The sequence below is a fragment of the Pieris brassicae genome, chromosome 14, assembly GCF_905147105.1.
Source record: "Pieris brassicae chromosome 14, ilPieBrab1.1, whole genome shotgun sequence".
NCBI lineage: Eukaryota > Metazoa > Arthropoda > Insecta > Lepidoptera > Pieridae > Pieris > Pieris brassicae.
This window is the reverse complement of record NC_059678.1, coordinates 514,028-535,939: the sequence shown is the minus strand read 5'-3', so window position 1 is coordinate 535,939 and position 21,912 is coordinate 514,028. Positions and strand designations below refer to the sequence as shown.

General features: G+C 36.6%; 2 protein-coding genes across 5 annotated transcripts; one reads left to right on the top strand and one right to left on the bottom strand.

Moving 5' to 3' along the window:
- The first annotated feature begins 4,507 nt into the window (after positions 1-4,507).
- On the top strand, positions 4,508-6,046 carry LOC123718041. Of its 2 annotated transcripts, XM_045674397.1 has the most exons (6): positions 4,508-4,649; positions 4,728-4,837; positions 4,904-5,138; positions 5,413-5,481; positions 5,580-5,669; positions 5,822-6,046. In XM_045674397.1, exons 1-6 carry the CDS (start codon positions 4,599-4,601, stop codon positions 6,020-6,022), a joined length of 756 nt encoding a protein of 251 aa, XP_045530353.1. In that variant the 5' UTR covers positions 4,508-4,598; the 3' UTR covers positions 6,023-6,046. The 2 variants fall into 2 exon arrangements, with proteins under 2 accessions (XP_045530353.1, XP_045530354.1); XM_045674398.1 differs by lacking the exons at positions 4,508-4,649; positions 4,728-4,837; positions 4,904-5,138 and adding an exon at positions 5,153-5,307.
- A 1,930-nt stretch (positions 6,047-7,976) lies between these two features.
- Positions 7,977-21,439, bottom strand: LOC123718031 (modular serine protease-like). Of its 3 annotated transcripts, none has more exons than XM_045674382.1 (15): positions 21,098-21,439; positions 20,989-21,031; positions 20,790-20,840; positions 19,753-19,854; positions 19,543-19,659; positions 18,759-18,893; positions 18,153-18,333; positions 17,098-17,195; positions 16,168-16,352; positions 14,841-15,056; positions 13,990-14,157; positions 13,190-13,314; positions 11,471-11,647; positions 10,889-11,051; positions 7,977-9,961 (listed from the first exon to the last, which is right to left on the bottom strand). In XM_045674382.1, exons 1-15 carry the CDS (start codon positions 21,126-21,128, stop codon positions 9,759-9,761), a joined length of 1,995 nt encoding a protein of 664 aa, XP_045530338.1. In that variant the 5' UTR covers positions 21,129-21,439; the 3' UTR covers positions 7,977-9,758. The 3 variants fall into 3 exon arrangements, with proteins under 3 accessions (XP_045530338.1, XP_045530339.1, XP_045530340.1); XM_045674383.1 differs by having other exon boundaries at positions 21,320-21,437; XM_045674384.1 differs by lacking the exons at positions 19,753-19,854; positions 20,790-20,840; positions 20,989-21,031; positions 21,098-21,439 and having other exon boundaries at positions 18,759-18,840; positions 19,543-19,655.
- Positions 21,440-21,912: the final 473 nt, after the last annotated feature.

The window sequence follows — 21,912 nt, the reverse complement described above, 5'->3', positions numbered from 1 at the left end:
GAGAAATACCTGCCCGGCCAGTGTAAAGAGTATCCCCAGTGCTGTCGTCCGCATAGCAATGAATGTTGCTAAGTTGCAACATGTCATTGATATGCAGAAGAAACAGGGTCGGGGACAGAACACAGCCTTGTGGGACCCCAGCATTCACGGGTTTAAGGTCGGAACATGCTCCGTCGACGACGACCTTGATGCTCCGATCGGCTAGAAAGCTGGAGATCCAGTCGCATAATTTCTCAGGAAGCCCGTAGGCTGGTAGCTTCGAGAGCAGTGCTTTGTGCCACACCCGATCGAAGGCTTTCGCTATGTCCAAACTAACCGCTAGTGCCTCCCCCTTGGACTCAATTGCCTCTGCCCATCTATGAGTAAGGTATACTAGAAGGTCACCAGCTGAACGACCACGACGAAAGCCGTACTGATAATCGCTAATCAGCTGGTGGCCCTCTAGATAACTCAAGAGCTGGCCATTAATAATGGATTCCATTATTTTGGAGAACAAGGAGGTTATTGCGATTGGGCGATAGTTGGATGGATCAGTGCGATCGCCTTTTTTAGGGATCGGATGTATCGAAGCGGTCTTCCAGCACTTCGGGACAGTGCCGAGCGAGTACAGGTACCGGAAAAGGCGCGTCAGGACCGGAGCCAACTCAGGAGCACATGTACGCAGCACAATTGGAGGGATACCATCCGGCCCGCTCGACTTATGAATGTCCAAGGAAGATAGTGCTCTCCGAACAGCACGTTGCTGGAATGTGATTTCCGGCATTGAGTTATCACACCGCGAAATCGCCGGTGGTGATCTCCCCCGGTCATCCAAAGTCGAGTTGGACGCAAAGAGACAGCCCAAGAGGTCGGCCTTCTCCTTCGCAGTGTGGGCGAGCGAGTCATCCTCTCTGTGCAGCGGTGGTATCGATGGCTGACAAAAATTCCCTTGTACAGCTTTGGCGAGAGACCAGAAGGCTCGAGTCCCAGAAGGGAGTTGGGCCAATCTCTCGCCAAATCTGGCGATGTGCTCTGACTTTGCCTTAGCGATTTCCCGTTTGAAGGACCTGGAGGCTGAGTTATATGCTTTTTTATGTTCGCTGGTATTGGCATCACGAGATATCGCCGCCTCCGCCCATGCATTAAAGCATTCTCGCTTTCGACGCGATGCCGCCTTGCAAGAACGCTTAAACCAGGGCTGTGACCTGCTACCGATCGGCACCGCAGAGAATGGAATAAAAAGTTCCATGCCCTGCAGAACCACTTCGGCGACAGAGGCAGCGACGGAATCTGGAGCTTCCGACGAAAAGCACATAGGCCCCCAAGGGTAGGACGCAAAGAAAGACCGCATCCCATCCCAATCTGCTGACCGATAGTGCCAAATACGACGACAACCCGAAAAACGGGGCCGAGGAGGGCGCGTAGTAGGCACAGTACTCCGGACCACACAATGATCCGATGAACCCAATGGCGGGTCAACAGAGACTTGATAGGTCTCCGGATGTGAGGTCAGCAGAAGGTCCAACAAAGAGGGTTTATGACCATCCACATCTGGTATTCGCGTAATCGCAGGGACCATTTGTGACAGGTCGTAAGCTAAAGCAAAGTCGTGAAAGGATCTTCCCGCGTGATCGGTGGTTTCCGAACCGAGCCAATCGGCATGGTGAGCGTTAAAATCGCCAAGTATCACGATTTCAGCGGTAGGAACCCCTTCGAGCAGGGAATCTGTAGCCATTTGGATGTGCTCAATGAGTCGCTCAGTTTCGGTATTTCCGCTATGGGACCTATACAGGCATGCGTAGAATCGCGGATGGTCATCGCAGTCTACGCGCAGCCAGAGGCTAGATAGGTCCCTTCCTTCAAGCGACCCGAGGCGACGAGAACAGATATCCTCTCTGACGTACACGCAAACTCCCGCCCGCGGCACAAATGAATGTTCCAATTTGTACCCCGGGTAGGAGAGGTAGGAAGTATCAGCCGGGAAGGATATCTGAGTCTCAGTAAGGAAGAATAAGGCCGGCTTCGCAGTTTCGAGGTGAAAGTGAACCGCGTTAAGATTAGAGTTGAGCCCCCTAACATTGGTAAAGTCCACTGAGAGCGTGGAAGGGGATGCCTTCGGTAAATTCTTCCGTTTGCCCCGAGATCGAAACTTATAGTTTTTTGAGCAGTTTTTGCCCACCCCAGAATACGAAGGGCAGCCTGTGCATCCACCACCGAATACTGATTGTTCCGATGATGGACGCTCAGAGGGGGATTCTCCACAGCGGAAACGTGTGGTACCCCCCTGGGGTAATCTCTGTTTAAACGTTCACATCGATATCGTTGGTCCGCTACCTACCGCGGCCAGCGGTCATCGATACCTCATGACAATGATCGACAGAGCAACAAGATGGCCCGAAGCATACCCATTATGCGAAATATCAGCTGAAGACGTCGCCAAAGCTGTATACGAAGGTTGGATTTCCCGTTTCGGTTGTCCTGTAACAATAACAACGGACCAAGGACGCCAATTTGAAAGCAGAGTATTTGCATCTCTTTCTCGCTTACTAGGAATCGAAAAAACGCGTACAACTTCATACCACGCACAGTGTAACGGTATCGTCGAACGATGGCACCGTGTCCTTAAAGCCGCATTAAAAGCAAGACTACAGACCGCAAGAAGCTGGATCAACGAGCTACCAACCGTCCTACTCGGATTACGCGCCGCTATGCGAAGTGACACCGGCGTAAGCGCCGCTCAGCTTACCTACGGTTGCAACATACGCTTACCCGGTGATTTCTTATCAACGACCCGCAATGACGTCATCATGGACTCTGGCTACATCGATCAGCTGCGCGACGCAATACGTAACCTGCAACCAATGCCGAGTCAACCACACAGCAACACAAAACCCATATTTGTACACCGCGACCTGCAAACATGTGAATACGTATTTGTACGCATAGACGCCGTAAAGAAGCCATTACAAGCACCTTACGACGGACCCTATCGCGTGCTGAAACGAGACAGCAAGATATTCACGCTGCAGTTACCTAACCGTGAAATGAATATCTCTATCGACAGACTCAAACCTGCCTACACTATCACCGAGCAAGATGTGCCTACTGATACAACCACGAGTACCTGCAACAAGCAAATCACATCAAGTGCGAGCGAACTACATGAACCATCAAATAGCCTGAAACATCAAAATGACAACACCCTGAAACATCAAAATGACAACAACCTGAAACAACAAGACACTGGGAACACCTCAATACCTACAAGAACAACTCGCCGAGGCCGCGTTATACGCCTGCCGGTACGCTTCGCTAGAGGGGGAATCCTGTAGGTGATTAGTACGTGTCGTCATGAAACAATAATTTGTTCTGAAAAGAACAGTTAATTGCGTTACCGTTAGGACAACTTTTTGCCGCGCCTCGATTTTTTTGTCTACGCACCCTTCGCATCTTGGTACCACATGTTACCACTAGTGGCCAGGTAGGATAATTTTTGTATATAAATCTACAGTTTTTAAAAATTAAACACATTCCACATTCCATCTTCACCTCTTCTCAACGAATTATTAGGAAGTTTTATTTTAACCAAACTAAACCCAACATACCTAAAGCAAAACTACCTAAACCTTCTACATATTTTTGATGCACCTGAAATGTGAAAAATAAAGAAAACAACTATACATTATGTTTTATTTTATACCACTTAATAATGCCTAACCTAACCTAACCTTTAAAAAGTAAGAACAATTTCACCGTAGTCCGTTAGTCAACAGATACCGCCATCTGTTAAAATCGGAGCCAACAGATAACTGACTGTCAAATAATAAACAAATAATTTGCAATAAAATAATGCGCATGTAATCCTGTCTTTTAAGGTAGATCAATTGCACACGGTGTGAAAATTTGATTGAAATCGTTTAAGTAGTTTAGGAATAACAACGCGGACAAACAATGTGAATCGTAACTTATATTAAGATGATTTAGATAATTATTAACAAGAATTGAAGTACACATCTATAATACTTCCCCTTACCGAATTTTTATAACATTGCACACAAAAACGTCGCGTACCTTTTACTTTAACTTCTTGTATTTTTAGTTCAGGCTTCAGTCTTTTCGGTCTTTGATTGAGATTTGTATGAGAGACCTCCTGAAATCCATCATCGAATTGTTGCTCTTATTATTTTCCGTGTACGAGATCATTGCATTTACAACTGCCCTATTTAGAAGCAGTTCTAGTGCTAATTTTTTGTACTATTTTACAGTTTTCCACAATGGCGAAGAATAGACACCAATTTCGTCACTCATGTCTGCAGACCCTTTCTGAGGTACAAATAAAAGCAAACTTATACTAGGAATAGTTCTTAGAATAAGCTAACACTAAGGAGATCATAATTTCTTACTTATAAACTCGTCACTACGTTGGTATAACTATTCGAGTATGCCATATAAAAAAAACCCGGCAACGTCGCATTTCATTGATAATCTTAGGAAAAAACAGAAACTTGTCTATGTTAACCGTGCTTCTGTCAGTTTAACGATTACATTCGTGGTAATTTTGATCCGTGTTGTTTGATTTTTATTATCATAACCACTTTTCTGTTTTATACGATACTAACATGCTAGGTAATAAAAGAGAACGCTGTGTTAATTGGGAGAAAAAAGAAAAGGTATGGAGAATTATGAATGTCGAGTAAAACTGAAACATAATGGTTATTCATTGCTTTTGTTTATTGTGTTTGTTACAGCAACTTTTTAAAAGTATACTACGACCCTATATATCCATAATTGAGAACAAAGATTTAAGCACAAACATTAATAAGGAGAAAATGAAGGCTTGGAGCGATATAACAGAGAAGTAAATATTTTAATAAATACCTGCATCTCAAAAAAAATTGTTAAATAAAAACATGTAATTTTTCAGATTTAATCTAGCAAATTTTAGGACTAGAAGCAAAAAACAATTGATGAACCAATGGAAGTGCATTAAATTGAATACAAAAAAAGAGTTGTCATCTCGTTCAAATCGTTTTGAAACATCAAAAACTGGAGGTGGTCAAAAGCCACCAGCACCTTCTCCAGACACAATGGATGTGGCAGAGATGATACCACAAGAGTTCGAAGACGATTTTAATGAATTTGATTGTGATGGTGTCGAGGTAGGTATGTAAAATATAAATATGATGTATGGTGATGCTCAAGGTTCAACCTCTCAAGCAAAAGCATATACTTACTACTATATTACCCGACAGGGTAGTCATAGATAGTCATAGTAGACCTCAGAAGATCCATGTTGCACTAGTAGTACCGAAACTGTCCAGCCAAGAAGTGAGGCCATTCCCACTTATAATGGACAGTGGTTATAATACACCTTATTACCTGAGTCCAAACCACTCAACATGATAATTAATAGATATTATTTATATATTTCAGGACATTACAAATATCATCATTTTGGGAGCAAATGATATCCCAAAAGAAAATAAAGCCAACAATGATAAGGTAATAAATCAGTTTTGACATAGCCTGAATTCTAAAAAAGCCAGACAAAAGTGTGCAATATAGTGACAACATAACTTAACAAATTCATTATTTTCTAGGATTATATGACAAAAGCTAAAGAAAATCATGTCAAACCAAACAACAAGAATCCCCTAAAAACTCCAAAGACACCTATGAGGACAACGCCGGTATTATATTTAAATTATCTGTATCATTAAATAAAAACAAAGTTGTTATCCACGTCTGTAGCATGCAATTAGTTTTAGGTCTGGTTCACACTTAAATAGACTGTTCTTCCAGGAAGGTTTTTGTATAATATGAATTCTCTTATTTGTTACAGAAAGCAAGTAGCAATTTTAGTTTTGGAGAAGCCTCAAATGCAGATGTGCATAGCATTTACGCTCTGGAAAATGAGAGGCTTCAAATAGAACATGAACATAGAGTTAAGAATATGGCTGAGATACACAGTCAAATAATGGTAAATTTAAAATTACAGACGGAAATTCTCATGAAGACATTAGAGTCACTTAAAAATAAATAGATTAATGAAATAAAAATGTTTTAAAAATAAATAATGTTTTATTTGTTTTAAATAACTTAGTTGTTAAAACAACCTAAATTAAGAACTATCAAACTTAAAAGTTTTCATCAATAATGGCTGTCACTGCTGCTCCAGTGTACTGTGAGGGTACTGTTGGTGGTGAAGGCAGGGTCTCTTCTTCATCATCAAAGGTTCCTCTTTTAAATCAATAGCTATATTGTGCAATACTGCCAAAGCTACAATATACAGCTTAGTATTTGGTGGAGATGTTCTGAATCCTGTCAATAAACACCTAAATTGGTTTTTCCAAACACCAAAACATCTCTCTACATTATTGCGAGTTCTGATCTGACCATAATTATATCACTCTTCTTTATGAGCGGTCTGATTTAATATTGGTGTAAATAAAGGAGTGCAATTATAGCCAAAGTCTCCAAGTAGTCTGCTATGAACTTGTTCCCTCTCAATATATTGTTTTAATCGGCTTTCATGAAATTCAACGTATGAACAGTTACGTTATACTAAGTTTATGTTATGTAGGGTTTATTAGTAGAGATTTTGCTTATTCTTAGGTTATTCTTGGTATAACATTTTATACCACGCTTATTGTACCACTGTGTTTTTGTAGCTTCACGCCGAGCGTATTGCCACAGACAAAGGTAAGGACACGGAATACTAAAGAAAAATAATTTAACAAATTACTACATTATGGAAAGGAACAGTAATTAATATATACTTATTATACATATGTACTTATAATTTTATATTATTTACAGTGAGACATAAAAATAACATTTTAAGCAATAAAAATAAGCAGAACAGGAACAGATGTGATACTGGAAGAAGGATGAGGATGATCGAATAACATGGAGTGGTCAGAGGATAGGATAGATTGATATGATTAAAATTCATTTTAAAAAAACATGGTTTCAGTGGTATTGTGGGATGTATAGATGAAAAATATTTACACTTAATTAATCTGCTCTGAATCCAAAGGTCAATCCAAGATTTTCGAAGAAAAAAAGCAGGAAGCGAGGCTAAATCATGATAATAATTTTTATCCTTAACAGCTTCATTTGCTAGTTGGTCTGCTATGTCATTATCAAACCTACCACAATGTCTATAGTGGTGTGTGTAGTAATACTTTAATGATTTACAACAACGACTACAAACTGTAAATATTGTAAATAGGTATTATTAAATTAAATAAGTAGGCCATAGGGCACTACATGTCCAGGTATCCAACCATATGACACAGACAACAAAGATATTAGGAAAAATTAATTGTTTTTTAATAGATATTTTTGGAGAGCTTGAAGAACACTAAGTGAATCTATGAATATGATTGATTTCTTAAGTTTCTTACTCAAAACTAGTTTTAAAGCTTTAAAGATGTCGTAACATTTCCCTGTGAAGATTGAGGACTCTGGAGGAAACTTTATTTTTATTGTAGTTTTACTTTGTAAGTGAAATAATCTTATGCCTACATCACCAACCTAACCGTGTTTAGAGGCATCTGTAAATATGTAATTGTACGTTCACAGAAACAATTAAAAGTAATCCTTACGTGGGAATCGCCCTTATTTATACCAATATTTAATATAATGTCTGGAGAAGTACTTAGAGATTCAAAGTTGGTTCCAAATAAAGGGCAAGTTATTTTTAAATTTTTTATTAATTTATAACACTACTCCCCTGCCATATTGTCCAGGGACTTTTTATACCACATTTTTTCCAATAATAAAAACAATATACATTTAACTAATTCTACTAGTTCGCGAATGTCAGGCTACGCGTCGCGAAATACGCCCCGGCTGCATTGGTAATATTTTTATTTACAATATTCATGGGCGAGCCGGGGCGCAATTCCCAGCGAGACCCGCTCTTTCGGTTTTGTGTGCCTCCTTTAAATATTTAAGATTTTTTTCGCAGAACCGTTCCAGGCACGGTCTGTGCTTTATTAACATGTCCTGTAGGCCGTCACGGTCTACAGTCATCTGCATTTGTTGCTCCAGGTCGTGCCTGGACGATGCGAATATAGGGCAGTGTAGAAGCACATGTTCCACTGTTTGCTCTTCATTACTGCAGGCACATGTTGGGCTGATTTATTGAATCTCGCCTAACTCGATTTAACGTTTACAAATAAAAATAGGTCCTTCAAGAAAAGAGCGTACCAATATTTGAAAGGCTGGCAACGCACTCGCGAGCCCTTTGGCATTGAGTGTCCATGGGCGGCAGTATCACTTAACATCAGGAGAGCCTCCGGATGATAATCCTACGTATGTTAAAGCTTATAGATTGCCTCGGTGACTGAAGCCCGACATTGATAGATAAATTAAGCAAATGCTGAAGGATGATATAATAGAGGAGTCTTCAAGCGAATGGAACCGTCCTTCGTTGCTCATTCCTAAAAACTCTGAAGGCTTTTGGTAGTTGACTATAGAAAACTCAATGCTGTAATAGTTGATACTAAGTTCCCATTACCTAAAATCACCGACAACCTAGACTCAGTTTCAGGATCAATGTATTTCACACATTTAGACTTAAATCAAGGCTATTACCAAGTTAGTTATGTCCTTAAACTCGTAAATATATTGCTTCTTTTTCTAGTTCAGGTCAATATAAATTAAAACGTCTTCCAATGGGACTTAAAACTTGTTGTAGTAATTTGAGTACAGTAATGTCTATAGCTCTGTCCGGTCTGACGTATGACAAATGCTTCGTTTATCTGGATGATTTGATTATCTTTGGACGAAGCTTAAATTGTCATAAATAAAAATGTTATAGACGTACTCCAACAATTGAGGAAATTATACTTAAAATTAATTTCAGATAAGTGCCAACTTTTAATGATATTACTATCTAATAATAAGAATAGGTATATATTGGTCATTTAGTTTCTGCAGATGGAGTATTACGGGATCAATCATTTGCCGAGATAACATTACCTTTAAATCGATTGTGTAGGAAACACGTAGATGACGTATGTACTTTTTTACGCTCATAAGTGTACATTGTATTACCTAAATTAATAAATGATTTTGATTTTTGAATCTAGAGACATTATGGGGAGTATTATAGATGTATACAGGAGAAACTTTTATTTAATGTTACCCGCATGTCCAGTACAAGTCAATTACATTTAAACTATTACGATCATAAGACAGGAGAGTGCCAAAAAAATATATTTATTTCAGGTGTGCCGCGTGGCTTCCACTACGCTCGAGTTATAGAGAATTATGGTTTTCTCTTTGCCTGATTTAGGAATAAATGTTGTGCTCATTACACGCTTGAGTTATTTTTCGAGACCTGAGTATCATTCTGGATTACCCATAGTATACGGGTTCTTTAATAAAATATCCATTCTTCAAAATTGTATATATTTTTTAAAGATTGCTACAATAAATATTAAAGAGAGTTGTATAAATATGCCAATAAACGAAATGAGGAAAACTAAGGCGTTAAATCCATAGACAATAGTGGAAAGAAAATAAAACAGTGTTAGAATTTTATTTATATAAAATTTTTACTTTTGACCTAAACATTTTGAGTTTAAGGCACTTAATTTAACTGAATTAAAAAACTTTTCATCCAAAACATTTGATCTTTAAACTTAACCTTAGTTTTTGGGAACTCGACCATAGGTAATATTAATTTTATTGTCAAAATAAATTGTGGCAACACTTGCTCGTATGTACACTGAACAGTGGCAACACCATCCCATCTATTCCGCGTCTCAAACATACCAATAGGCCTTAATCAGACTTTCATGGGCCAATATATTGGTGAATCCCGTGTAAGAGTATAAATTACACAGGCGAGTATCTCTAGCGGGTGGGCTGGTCGAAACGACTCCACGTAGGAAGTACCGAGAGGTGGACTGTACCAGAGCTGGAAACGCTAAACCCCCACCACTATCGCCTTTACAAAGGGTTGTACCTAAAAAAAAACATAGTCTAATCTGTGTAAAGTGGCCAACTATAAACGGCATATATCACGCAAATGTCTGATCACCTCTTGGCCAGAAAGATGTACAAAAATTTGAGACCAACACACATGGACCCTGGCTCGGCTATTGCTTGCCAGAAGAGGCTCCGGAATAATGACCGCTGGCCCATATCCGCTCCTTACCTTGCCCTTCTCGCAAATGCGAACCTGGATTCGCCAAAGATCGGCAGAACTCCAACATTAACAATGGTCGCGAAGTGCGGACTACAGGCAGCCCAAAACGCTCTGCCAGTTAAACGCGCAAATGACAATTTGTTTGTCGATTTAGGGTCCGGATTGTTTTTATAAATAAATAAATTCTTCGCGATTCTGAATTATACGAATCAAAACTCTTGCATTTGGGGTGTACATTTCACAGTAGTATATTTGTAATCAACGCCATATCAGCCATTATCTTTAAATCTGGATTAATTGCATTATATATAAAGCAACGTTTCGACTATGTTAGTACGTATTTTATACGCTATGACATTCTTTATCCTGTTTTATATATGATGAACTATGTCGACAATAAGTTCAATCAATCTTCAGCCTGGTATTCATATATGTATATGTCGCAGTAAAGTAGTTAATTAAAAATCGATAGACTAGTTTGCGTTAACAAAATTGTGTCTAAATAGTGCTTTTATTAATTTATTTTGTAGTGTTTGTATGTTAGACATTTGATTAATTGACCCAATCATTACTTTTAAATTTTTTTTATATGCACTTAGGCATTATTTTAATTTTTCAATACTTAAGTTGCCTGGAAGAAATCGCTTATTAGCGATAAGGCCTTAGACCTAATAACTTACGTAAGCCATTTTTATAGGTATGTTGAAGGTTACGAAGTGTAAATAAAATAAAGTACATTCCTACCATTAGCATGTCCAGCGCAAATTTTGTCCGCAGCCAGAAACTCTTTATAATCTCTCGAAGTGTTGTTGACACAGTCATCAAAGGGTACGAACGGGACGTCCAGAACTTTCAAAATGGGCGATTCTGACCCCGCATAGCCAGTCGTGAGGCCCCAGCCTGCTACCTGGATTTTAATGCATTTTAATTAAAAACAAGCGAAACGCGAACATAGCGGGTTTTTATTAATTACGTATTACAGGTACGGGGCTATTTAAGTATGAGGTAAGCAGATTTGCTGCAATGTATTCCCCCCCCCCTCCCTTGTCATCAAAAGTAAGCAAAGCTATAATAGTCAACATAATAGTACATAAATGTATAAATTATTTGTAGGAATCCTCGAACATGCATTTCTTTTTCAAGCATAGACAATGTGTGGGTATGTGTCAAGAAGTTAGTTTTTTGTTACCGCCGCATTATCAACACTTGGCTTTAAAAAGACACTTAAAAAGTTTTACAGTAAATTCGGTAGAAAAGACAATATCATAGTCAGTTATGTACGTCAGAGAAAGAAAAATTCATTTAAATAGAACTACACAAGCAAACCTTGCCCATATTCCCCTTTCTCAGTTGCTCCTCGTTCAGTTTCGGATCGAAGTCCAAGCAGAGCGGACGTATGTAGGGGCGATAGTAGAACGGCTCGTTGACTACCACCACGGCCAGATCGTATTGATAGTTTAAATCAGCGCCGTAGAAGCGCGAGGCCAACTCTATTTTTGATACCTGAAATAGAGGAACAAGAACCGGATGCAACGGATGATGAGACCGACACATCAATTCATAAGATTTGAAGAGGGCGATAATGAGATATGAAGCATTGTACAGTGTACAAATTTTAAATAAGTTAACAATAAATTTAACAAATTAAATAAGTCAAGTAAGTAGTTCAATTATAAAATTAGTTGAAATTTATCAATTTTATTAACAGATCATTAATTATAGAAAGTTTTAGAAGTCAAAACTTCTTACTACACTTAATTGTACGTAATTAAAAGCTTACGTAATTAAAAGTTAATTAAAAGCTAAATAAAATCCTACATTTAGATGGTGAAAAAAGTCTGATGTACATATTATTAATTATAAAAATTTTGTTTTTGAAGGTTTCACTTTTACCACTACAATTTCGCGATGCTCAAAATCACTGATTAATTTAAAATATAAATTTTGTGAGAATTCAATAAATAATTTATAGACATTCATGAAATCAGACCAAAACGTTATCCTGGATAACAAAACGATATTTATTTTATTTGAAATTGCTCATACGCACTTTGTGTAGCTTTGTAAAAAAATATGTATGAAATATTTAATTTAAATAAATGATTTTAATAAAATTTTAATAAAATGATTAGTTAAGTTTATAGTCTTGACATGAAATTTCTTTATTTGTTTCGTATTTGAAATATAACTGCCTTATCGGCGTTGGAAAAAAACCGTCACATTTTTCGGTTACCCGTCACATTTTTCCGTAACGCGTCACATTTTTTTGTCCCTACCACGGTTGATCCGAAGAGTACTTTCTCCAGGGGAGTAATTATTCTATTACAATAAATGAAATTTTGTAATAATCTTATTAGTAATAAGGTAAAATGAAATAATTGCATAATAAAAGCCTTTTGTTAAACTTATTTAACGTTATTTAACCAATTAGAATATATTCGATTATAGGAACTCAACCTGTATGTGAATGAGAATTCTCGACAAGAACAGGTTTTTAGCATCGGCTCTCTATGGCGCGTCAGTGTTTAGATTTGTTTATGACGTTTTACGTGCAATTTTAAATCGTTTGAATGGTTTGATTGTTATAAATTTACAGTTTATATGTCACTGGCCTTAGTATATATATATGTGTGTTAATGATTTAATTATGTTCGACGTCCTGGTGGATAGAAAAACTGTGTACAGTTTGTGTCTCCACCACATCAACTTCATTTATATTAAGAACACTTATACATTAAATTAAAAAAAATATAAAAAAATCCGTAAAGTTGCATCTAGAAGATCATTTTTTCGAAAAATAAGGTCATAAAGAAGTTCACTTCTTACGAGTGTACACTAATACACACATTTTTTTTTTCATGTTTTTGCGAGTGTAATTAGTGCGCTGCCGTGATTCGCACTTCTCCAGGTCGCTAAACAACACTGCGTATATTTATACAATTTTATTTTTCCTTTACTTGGATAAGAAAACCGCTCGTTTTTATCAAGTGTTCTCTGTCTCACTGTATAGCCCATTATAGCTAATAATAAATTAATAAATCTTACGTCCCGTCGCTGGGCGTATAACGAGTCGTAGGGATGGTCCCAATCCCGGTACAGTTTTCCGACAGCCACCGAGTACAAATAACTCGGCAATTGCTGTAACTGCTCGTGCCAGAAGCAATGCGCGGCTGAAATGCATTTGGTCTTTGTCTCTTTCCATCACAGCGTACACACAATTTTACAGATAGAGACGAAAGAGTTCTTAAGAGTGTGACAATTCGTGATTTTAAAACGTATTGAAATTTTTATAAGGCCAAATACAAAATGGCTTCCCAATCCCAATCACGTCAAATTCTTTGTATATCTTCGAAAAATTTAACACCGAAACAATTTTAGAATTAGGCGAGGACATTATTTACAAGCTCAGGCCGGCTACGCACTAGCGAGCCATGTGAAATGTGAGAGTACATGGGTATCACTTAATGATGTGGAATTCCTGCCCGCCTCGTCTCAATTAACGTATAAACGTTTACAATTTTATAAAATAAAATATTTACAAACTATTATACTCCACAACTCTTTTCGTCTTTGTATACAGATTCTTACTTTTTGAAACCGTCAAAAAGCCCATTGTACCGAACATACTCTTTCATCTCTTTCTTTCAAACTGTGTTTACGCTATGATGAAAAGAGACAGACAAAAACTGTGTTGTTACAGATTTTTATGAATTAAGTAAATTAAATTTTATTTTTCTTTTTAATAGCAAATATTTTTTGTTAATTAATTTTCCTTTTTTTTCTGGTTTGTTTTTGAGTATTATATTTTAATTACACACTTATAACATCCTCTAAAAACTACATACCCGATATAACAGTTGTAGTACTAATAAGTGAACCCCCACAGATCTGGGTGTGCGTGTGCGCAGTCAAATTCTTTAAGTAAATGCCCACATGCCACGGCACCTCACCCCGTTCCGCCATCCCGCCCCCTATCACTAGTATCTCCCCTTTGGGGGTTACAGTCCCGCATTCTGAAATATATTACAAGAAAACTAGAATTTGTTTGATCGGTTACTTATTGTTTTTGCTTCCACATTTTCCCAATGTAAGAGATTTGCTACGACATTTTGCCAATGTAATAGACATTCCATTCGACATTTTGCCAATGTAATAGACATTCCATTCGACATTTTGCTAATGTAATAGACATTCCAATCGACATTTTCCCAATGTAATAGACATATTCTTCGACATTCTTCCAATGTAATAGACATATGCTTCGACATTTTCCCAATGTAATAGACATATTCTTCGACATTCTCCCAATGTAAAAGACATTCCATTCGACATTTTCCCAATGTAATAGACATTCCATTCGACATTTTGCTAATGTAATAGACATTCCAATCGACATTTTCCCAATGTAATAGACATATTCTTCGACATTCTTCCAATGTAATAGACATATGCTTCGACATTCTCCCAATGTAAAAGACATTCCATTCGACATTTTCCCAATGTAATAGACATTCCATTCGACATTTTCCCAATGTAATAGACATTCCATTCGACATTTTCCCAATGTAAAAGACATTCCATTCGACATTTTCTCAATTTAATAGACATTTGCTTCGACATTTTCCCAATGTAATAGACATATAGACAATTTTTAAGTTGAGAAGATATCAAACTAGCCAATAATAAAAAATCTCACCCGGATAGCATTTAGGCTTATAATTCCACTGTCCATCCGTACAGAACATATATGGCAAGTCCCGGGGGCTGTAATAATTCGGGCGCCGGCATTCGGGCTGCACCGTCGTACCGTCCAGCTCCTCCTTCCCACAATCTCTGATGCTGTCAATCCCGCCATACTCCGTCACCAGGCAACGGTACACCACACTGTCTGATGGGTGCAGCTTGCAGGACCCTGAAGTTTCAAAGCAATTGAATTAATGTCAATGACACGAGTACTTTCCTCAACGTATAAGTATCGCAATAAAGCAAGGAACACAATATTATCAGCCGTAAGGATTTGGAGAAATTCTATTAGCTTGGGAACAAAGAGGGGTTAGACTGATGCTAATACCTTGCCTCACGTTAAAATCTAAATAGTGGACGTAACTATTATCAATTATTATTAACAAAAAGTATTTATCAAAATAAAAATATGTCTAACGTAACCCGAGTAAATCTCAACAATGACTCAACTAATAAATGTGACGGTCGGCCGAGAAAAAATATTTGGGATCACCCTCTATGTATTTCGAATATATATTGCCACAGAAACAGAACTTTTGAATTTGTTTTTATGTTCAATTATTGTTATTACTATGTAGGTTAAGAATATTGTAAAAACTGTATATTTGTGTTGAAAATAAATATCATATTGAAATATATAACAAAATATGTCAAACATACTAAAAAATAAGGGATAAGGAAACGTATATAAATAACATGCATTAAATATGGCAACATCCATAAAAAAATACTAGAAAATGTACCACTACATTCTTTTAGCTCTGGGCTTGAGATTTTAGTTTATATTTCGTGATACATTTATTCTAATCGGCAAATAGCATCAGTCATCTATGCCTGACCCTTACCTTAACATCCAATAGCGATTACTCCCACCCATTACTAATCAATATTTATTTATTTATTTCATAATTTATAAAAAATAAATCCATGGCGCTACAACCTTATTAGGTCTGGACCTCAGATTTTGTATCTGTCTCATGATGTTAAATGCGCACATAGAAAGAAAGTTCATTGGTGCACAGCCGGGGATCGAACCTACGACCTCAGGGATGACAGTTGCACGCTGAAGCCATTAGGCCATCACTGCTCTTAAACATAAATTATATCTAACAACAAACAATTATACCAAAGATGGAACACAATACAAAACATTTACGAAAGGAAAAAAATCTAGTTTTAAGGCCGGCATCACACTTGCGAAGGGCAATGTGAGAGTCGTCATTTGCCCCCTGTAACAATATAAAAATCGTAAAGAATGGTTTCAAGATCAAAGTACTCACGCACACAGGTGGGCAAAGTCTCCACAGACCAGACTCCGCTATAACAATGTATGGTCTCTTCTCCGACCAATTTGTATCCAGGCTTGCAGGACACGTTCAAAGTCAAGTAGCGATTGGAAGTCGTGGGTGAAGCCAGACGATACAGACCGTGTCTGGGATGTTCTGGTACCGAACAGGTTTTTGGGCTGAACAAAAGTACATGTTAATAATATTTAGTCATTTATTGAACTATCTCTAAATTTAAAATGTATCACAAAGTTGTCAATCACATTTACTTACGACAAATTCATTTATAAGACGGTACATTTAGTTTCATTAATTACAAAAAACTGTAATTGAATTATGTCATAATAAATGCGTATGCCGTTCAAGTATTATATAAGGTTCAAGTGTAACGCAACGAATTTTGGGGGGGGGGGTCCTGTAAAACGTTACGATGCGGGGCGGGGATTGAATTACACGTTATTGATAATATTATTTTCCACTTTCCAGTACTTAACACCACGTTAAGTTTTAGGTATAAAGAGTCACTGAGGGTGGTCACTAAACGCTTCACTATTGTATACAGCAACGTTACGGCGTGTTTTATGGTTGGGGGGGGGGTTATTAATTTCTTTCATTTTAAGAAAATTTACAGTATTATAACAAAAAGTAAATTATGATTACAATACAATAAAATCCGTACTAATTCTATATCTCTACCAAAATCTTCCAAATCTCACAGAGTCAATCAATGAACAGTAAAGATCGATGATCGGGTTGAATATTGGTTATAGATCTGTATTCTTAGAATCATAAATATTTATGAGGCATTTTGAAAAGGGACTATCGTTCTTTTTGCATCCAACTTCGAGCCTATTGTTTCGAGATCAACGTGATCTCTTTCCACGAGGTTGCAAGGCCCGGAAATGTGCACAGAACAATACTCACGCGACAATAATCTCTGCTTCCGTAGTAGTGGTGGTAGTTGTTATGGTCCGATTACATAATAAGTCAGATTCGTCAGAACCGTCTGCGCATTCCTGAATCTGGTAAAGAAATGTTTGTTTCGTGATATTTTATAATCATATAAAAAGATTTAGAAAGCTTAAAAATATATTTTTTTACTTTTAATAAAACACAGAGTATAACCATTGTTAAGAAAAGGTTATATGGAATCTGTCAGAGTTAAATTAACCACGAATTCCCTCCTGTATCACCTCGTCGTCCGTCGTTTCACGGCTGAGCGTTTTTTAAGGCAGTCTTTGCCGCACACCACTACTAAATGGAACCAGCTACCTAATGAAATATTTCCGAGCCAATTTGACTTAGGATACTTCAAGATAGGAGCGTAACAATTATTTAAAGGCCGTCCATGCACTTGCAAACCCACTTAACAACCACATCACAACATGAGCCATCTCAATATATATAAAATTCTCGTGTCACAATGTTCAACCGATGCTTATGATTTTTTATGCATATTCAGTAAGTCTGAGAATCGGCTATTATCTTTCTTTCAAACCCCTAAGTGACAAGTAACAAAATTTTTTTTTTTTTTTTTTGGGTTGGACACCCAAGTTTTATTTGTTTTTATTTTTTTACGATACCGCGTACAAAAATACATACAACCCTTAAATGTCACCCGTCTACAATCAACCCTTATTTTGTATTATAGTAGATAGTTATTTTTATTGAACAAAAAAATTTTTCCTGGAAATAATATACATGGCAAAACGTTGTTTGCCGGGTCAATTAATTACATATAAAAAAAACCCAGTATTATTCATAAATGTACCTATCTAACATCTGCAGTGTGAAATTGTACCTCAAAATCTTTTTGTTTTTCTTGTAATTTTTAGTGAAACACAAATCCAATTTTGTTTAATACTGAGTAGCATGATTACATAAAATATCTAAATTATTGCGCTTTTATTTCGATATTCTGTGAATGCAGAAATGCAAAAAAACACAAAATCCAAATGCTAACTTAAAATGAAACTTACATAGTTACAATCAGATCCCTCGTCGACACAAGCGCCGTACGCGCACTGAAAGAGATTTGTTTGGCAAACTGCGCCTGCGCATCCCCTTAGCGACTCGTCCGACCGATCAGCGCAATCCGCATTCCCATCGCACGCGAGGAACAAATCTATCATATCACCGCTCTCGCAGCGGAATTTGTCGCTGGAACATCGAATTCATTTCACTTAAAATCATTTGTTGCATACCTTCCACAGCGTTTTTTTTTCAATTGTTTAAACCTTAAAGCCAAGCATGAAAGAGCAAACAAAAAAGAATTTATTTAGAATGAAATAGGCATCTTTTATATATTAATTCTCTTTCAGTAGCACTCTTAATTTCAGAAGGTCGTCTTCCTCCCGTCTTTGGCAAGCCTCTGCACTTGGGTTATGGTAAGACCCTTAAGGGGGCTTATCTTAATTGATACAGCGAGCAGTGTATATGACTATACATTGCGGTTTTAACCAACCAAACGATGGGAAGCTCCCAAAGAAACATTTTTTCTCGGTTATGCTTTAAATTTGTGCTAATTTTTAAGTTAATACAAGTATTAAAAAAAATATTAGTGTAGATTCTTATTAAGTCCTCACCCAACAATATCACTTTGATCACGACACCGTGGCAGCAATTCATCAGATCCGTCTGCGCATTCCTTCACTCCGTTACACGCAGCTGTGCCGTCCACGCACGCGCCGTACGTACAACGGAACAGATAGTCAGGACAACTTTATTTGGTAAAGCAAAATTTAAAAGGCACATTCAACTTAATATATCTAAAATAAAATATTACACTGAGCATATATTTTTTTTAATTTCCTTGCCAGTCTTTGCCCTTATACTATAGAAACATAATTCTATTAACTCGTTGGACATTGAATTAACGAAATGATAATAAGCCCAAGCGATTCGGCCATACCCTATATAGATTATTTACACATATTATGTCATTCTAATGTTATTTGTCTACGCCAAGTCGGTCACAGATTACAAGACGATTGTCAACTTGAATTTGAATATTGTCATAAAGGATTGAGCGCGGGAAACACAATACACATTTCGTAAGTTCAAATTGGTATTGGTGATTTTGTTTGTGAATTTGTGAAAATAAGAATTACTGATGCAAACCGCGATATCTTAAAAGAAAAGACACGATCCAGTGGCCCTTTTGTGTAGCTATTAAATGTGAGTTGTAGTACCAAAAAAAATAGAATTTCAAAGTTCTATATTGTACCTAGGTATATTGGCTTCCATTCCCCTTTCAATATTATTAAGTTGGCATTGCAACAATAACACACAACTAACCTTTTAAGAGTGTAAGTGCGTAAATTGAGTTTGCAAACCAAAAACATTCCCTACAAATACAAAATAACTTACGACATTTTCCGGCAGAGAGCGTGTGTTTCGTCACTTCCATCAGCACAGTCTTTTGTTCCATCACATCGCTTATCCACCGATATCCGCTTACCATCAAGACATTGGTATTGGAAAAACCTAAAACAATTATTTTTATAAAATTAAATGTATCACTTAAAAGATTTCTAACTATAACCAAAGATATATTAGGTAAGTTCCTTATAAAATTACCTCTCACACGATGCCTCATCAGATCCATCAGAACAATCCAACACACCATCACATTGTTTGTCTAGTGGAATGCAGAAATCACTACATGCATGTTCATCTGCACTGTAAGTAATAACATATATTAATTGTTTCAGTACTTGAATTCTTTCATTAATACTACACTGTACACAATATGTCTATATACTAATATTATAAATATATACTGCATTGCAGAAATCGCAATAGTTAATTCTGTATAAGAGAGGATGCAAGAAAACCATTACATGAGTTATTTTATTCATTTCTTAACAAGTTGTTGCATACAGAAATATAATACAGTTGACATAATTAACTATTACAGGAAGGCGATCAGCAGCCTTAACACCTTTGACCAATCTTTCCCAGCATTTGTTAAGTTACATGTATATATTTTAGTTCAAGTGCAAACCAAATGTTACCAATCATCACACATTTTGAAATTAAATTGTAATATACCTTTCTTGCTTATAATAATAAACCAAGTAAGTTTTTTGTTAACATCGCAATTAATAACTTTATGTCAGTTATAAGCGAATGTTTTAAAACATTAAAGCCAGTTGACGCCCTGGTACAAACACAGAGTTTCAGTAGATTTATTTGAATATCACTCGATCAACCGCCACCTTGCTTAACTCATATATCTTTTAATAATTTCAATATGACTTACTCAAAATATTATTCAAACTTGTTCTAAAAAAAATGAATAACAAAGTTAAATAGCAAAACTGAAGCAGCCCTTAATTGTGAAAGAAATATTACTAGAAATTCTCCCATTTAACTATTTTGAAATTAACAAAAGAAAAATTCGTAGTTAGGTAGACTTTAAACCTACTAAAATATAGGAGATACCAAGTTCATTCTTGAAGTATAATTTGATTGGAAGACTGAGCATGGAAAATATATGGTAGTGGATGGAATATGAGTTATATTTGTATGAGGCTATGACATCCACATAAACAGAATTACTACTATTTAAATTAAATCAATCACTGACTAAATTTAGTTATCATAAAACTTACTTGCAATCAGTTCGTCTTTTGAATCGTAATATATTTCTGTGTGAAGAGTTACTGAAACAATACAGGTTTACAATTAGTGATTGAAAGGATACAAATTGCAAAAAAATAATTAAAAAGAATAATAATAACTATAATATGAGCATTAATTTTATATATAAATAATTTTAATAATTCTTGTGAAATGCATTTAAAAACATACCTAAATCCATCTGCTCCAAGATAAGAAACCTCTGCAGTTGCACCTAAAACATATATATAAGTAATCTTGATTCAAATATTGTACAAGGTATATATGAACAATAGCTTACCAAGAGCAATAATAAAAGTAATTAAATACATTTTTTAATACTTTAAGCTAATAATAGAGATGTGCACATCGTTAAAAGATTGGAAGCATAATAGTTATCAAATTAGAATTATATTTTCCTGTTTGTTATTCGCGAATGACCTCTTAAAAAGAATAAAATTATCTTCTTCAGTCATAGCAATTAAACATTATACGAGTGGCGAGTTGTGTATAATATTGATACATTTATCACTATCGTCCAGCATCCGTGAGGTCAAGGTCAAGGTCACGACGTCGGTTACTGTAGGATGGTTCAGACTTTTCTAAACAAAGGAGTTATATTTTTGACTTTATCTTTACAATACATAAGCTAAAACTAATCAGTTTAAATTTATCTAAACTTTGCTTACAGTATTTTCTCTTTTTAAATTTTTGCGCAACTTCACGACTGTTATTTTCAAAATTTAAACAATTGAACTTTAATTGACACTGACATTTTATAGCCGAGTGCAGTGTTGTTGTTAATAAACAGGCTAGAGAGGCTCGTTTACACAGTGCGAACTGCTGTCTAGCTAGTAGACACCTACACGGCTTGTCTATTGGCATTTGGCTAGGCAACAGCTCGGCTAGTCTACACGACACCTAGCTACTGCTGAGTCGCGATGTCGCGTGGACATGTTTTAATAAAAAATCTTACCGCAATTTACAAAAGTTTCACACACAATAATTTAATGAACATTTTAAGGTTTAGGCGATTTTTTTTGAGCAAACAATAAAATCACATCTTGTTATTATAATATGATCAAGTGACCTTGTCATTTGTCACTTATTACAGCT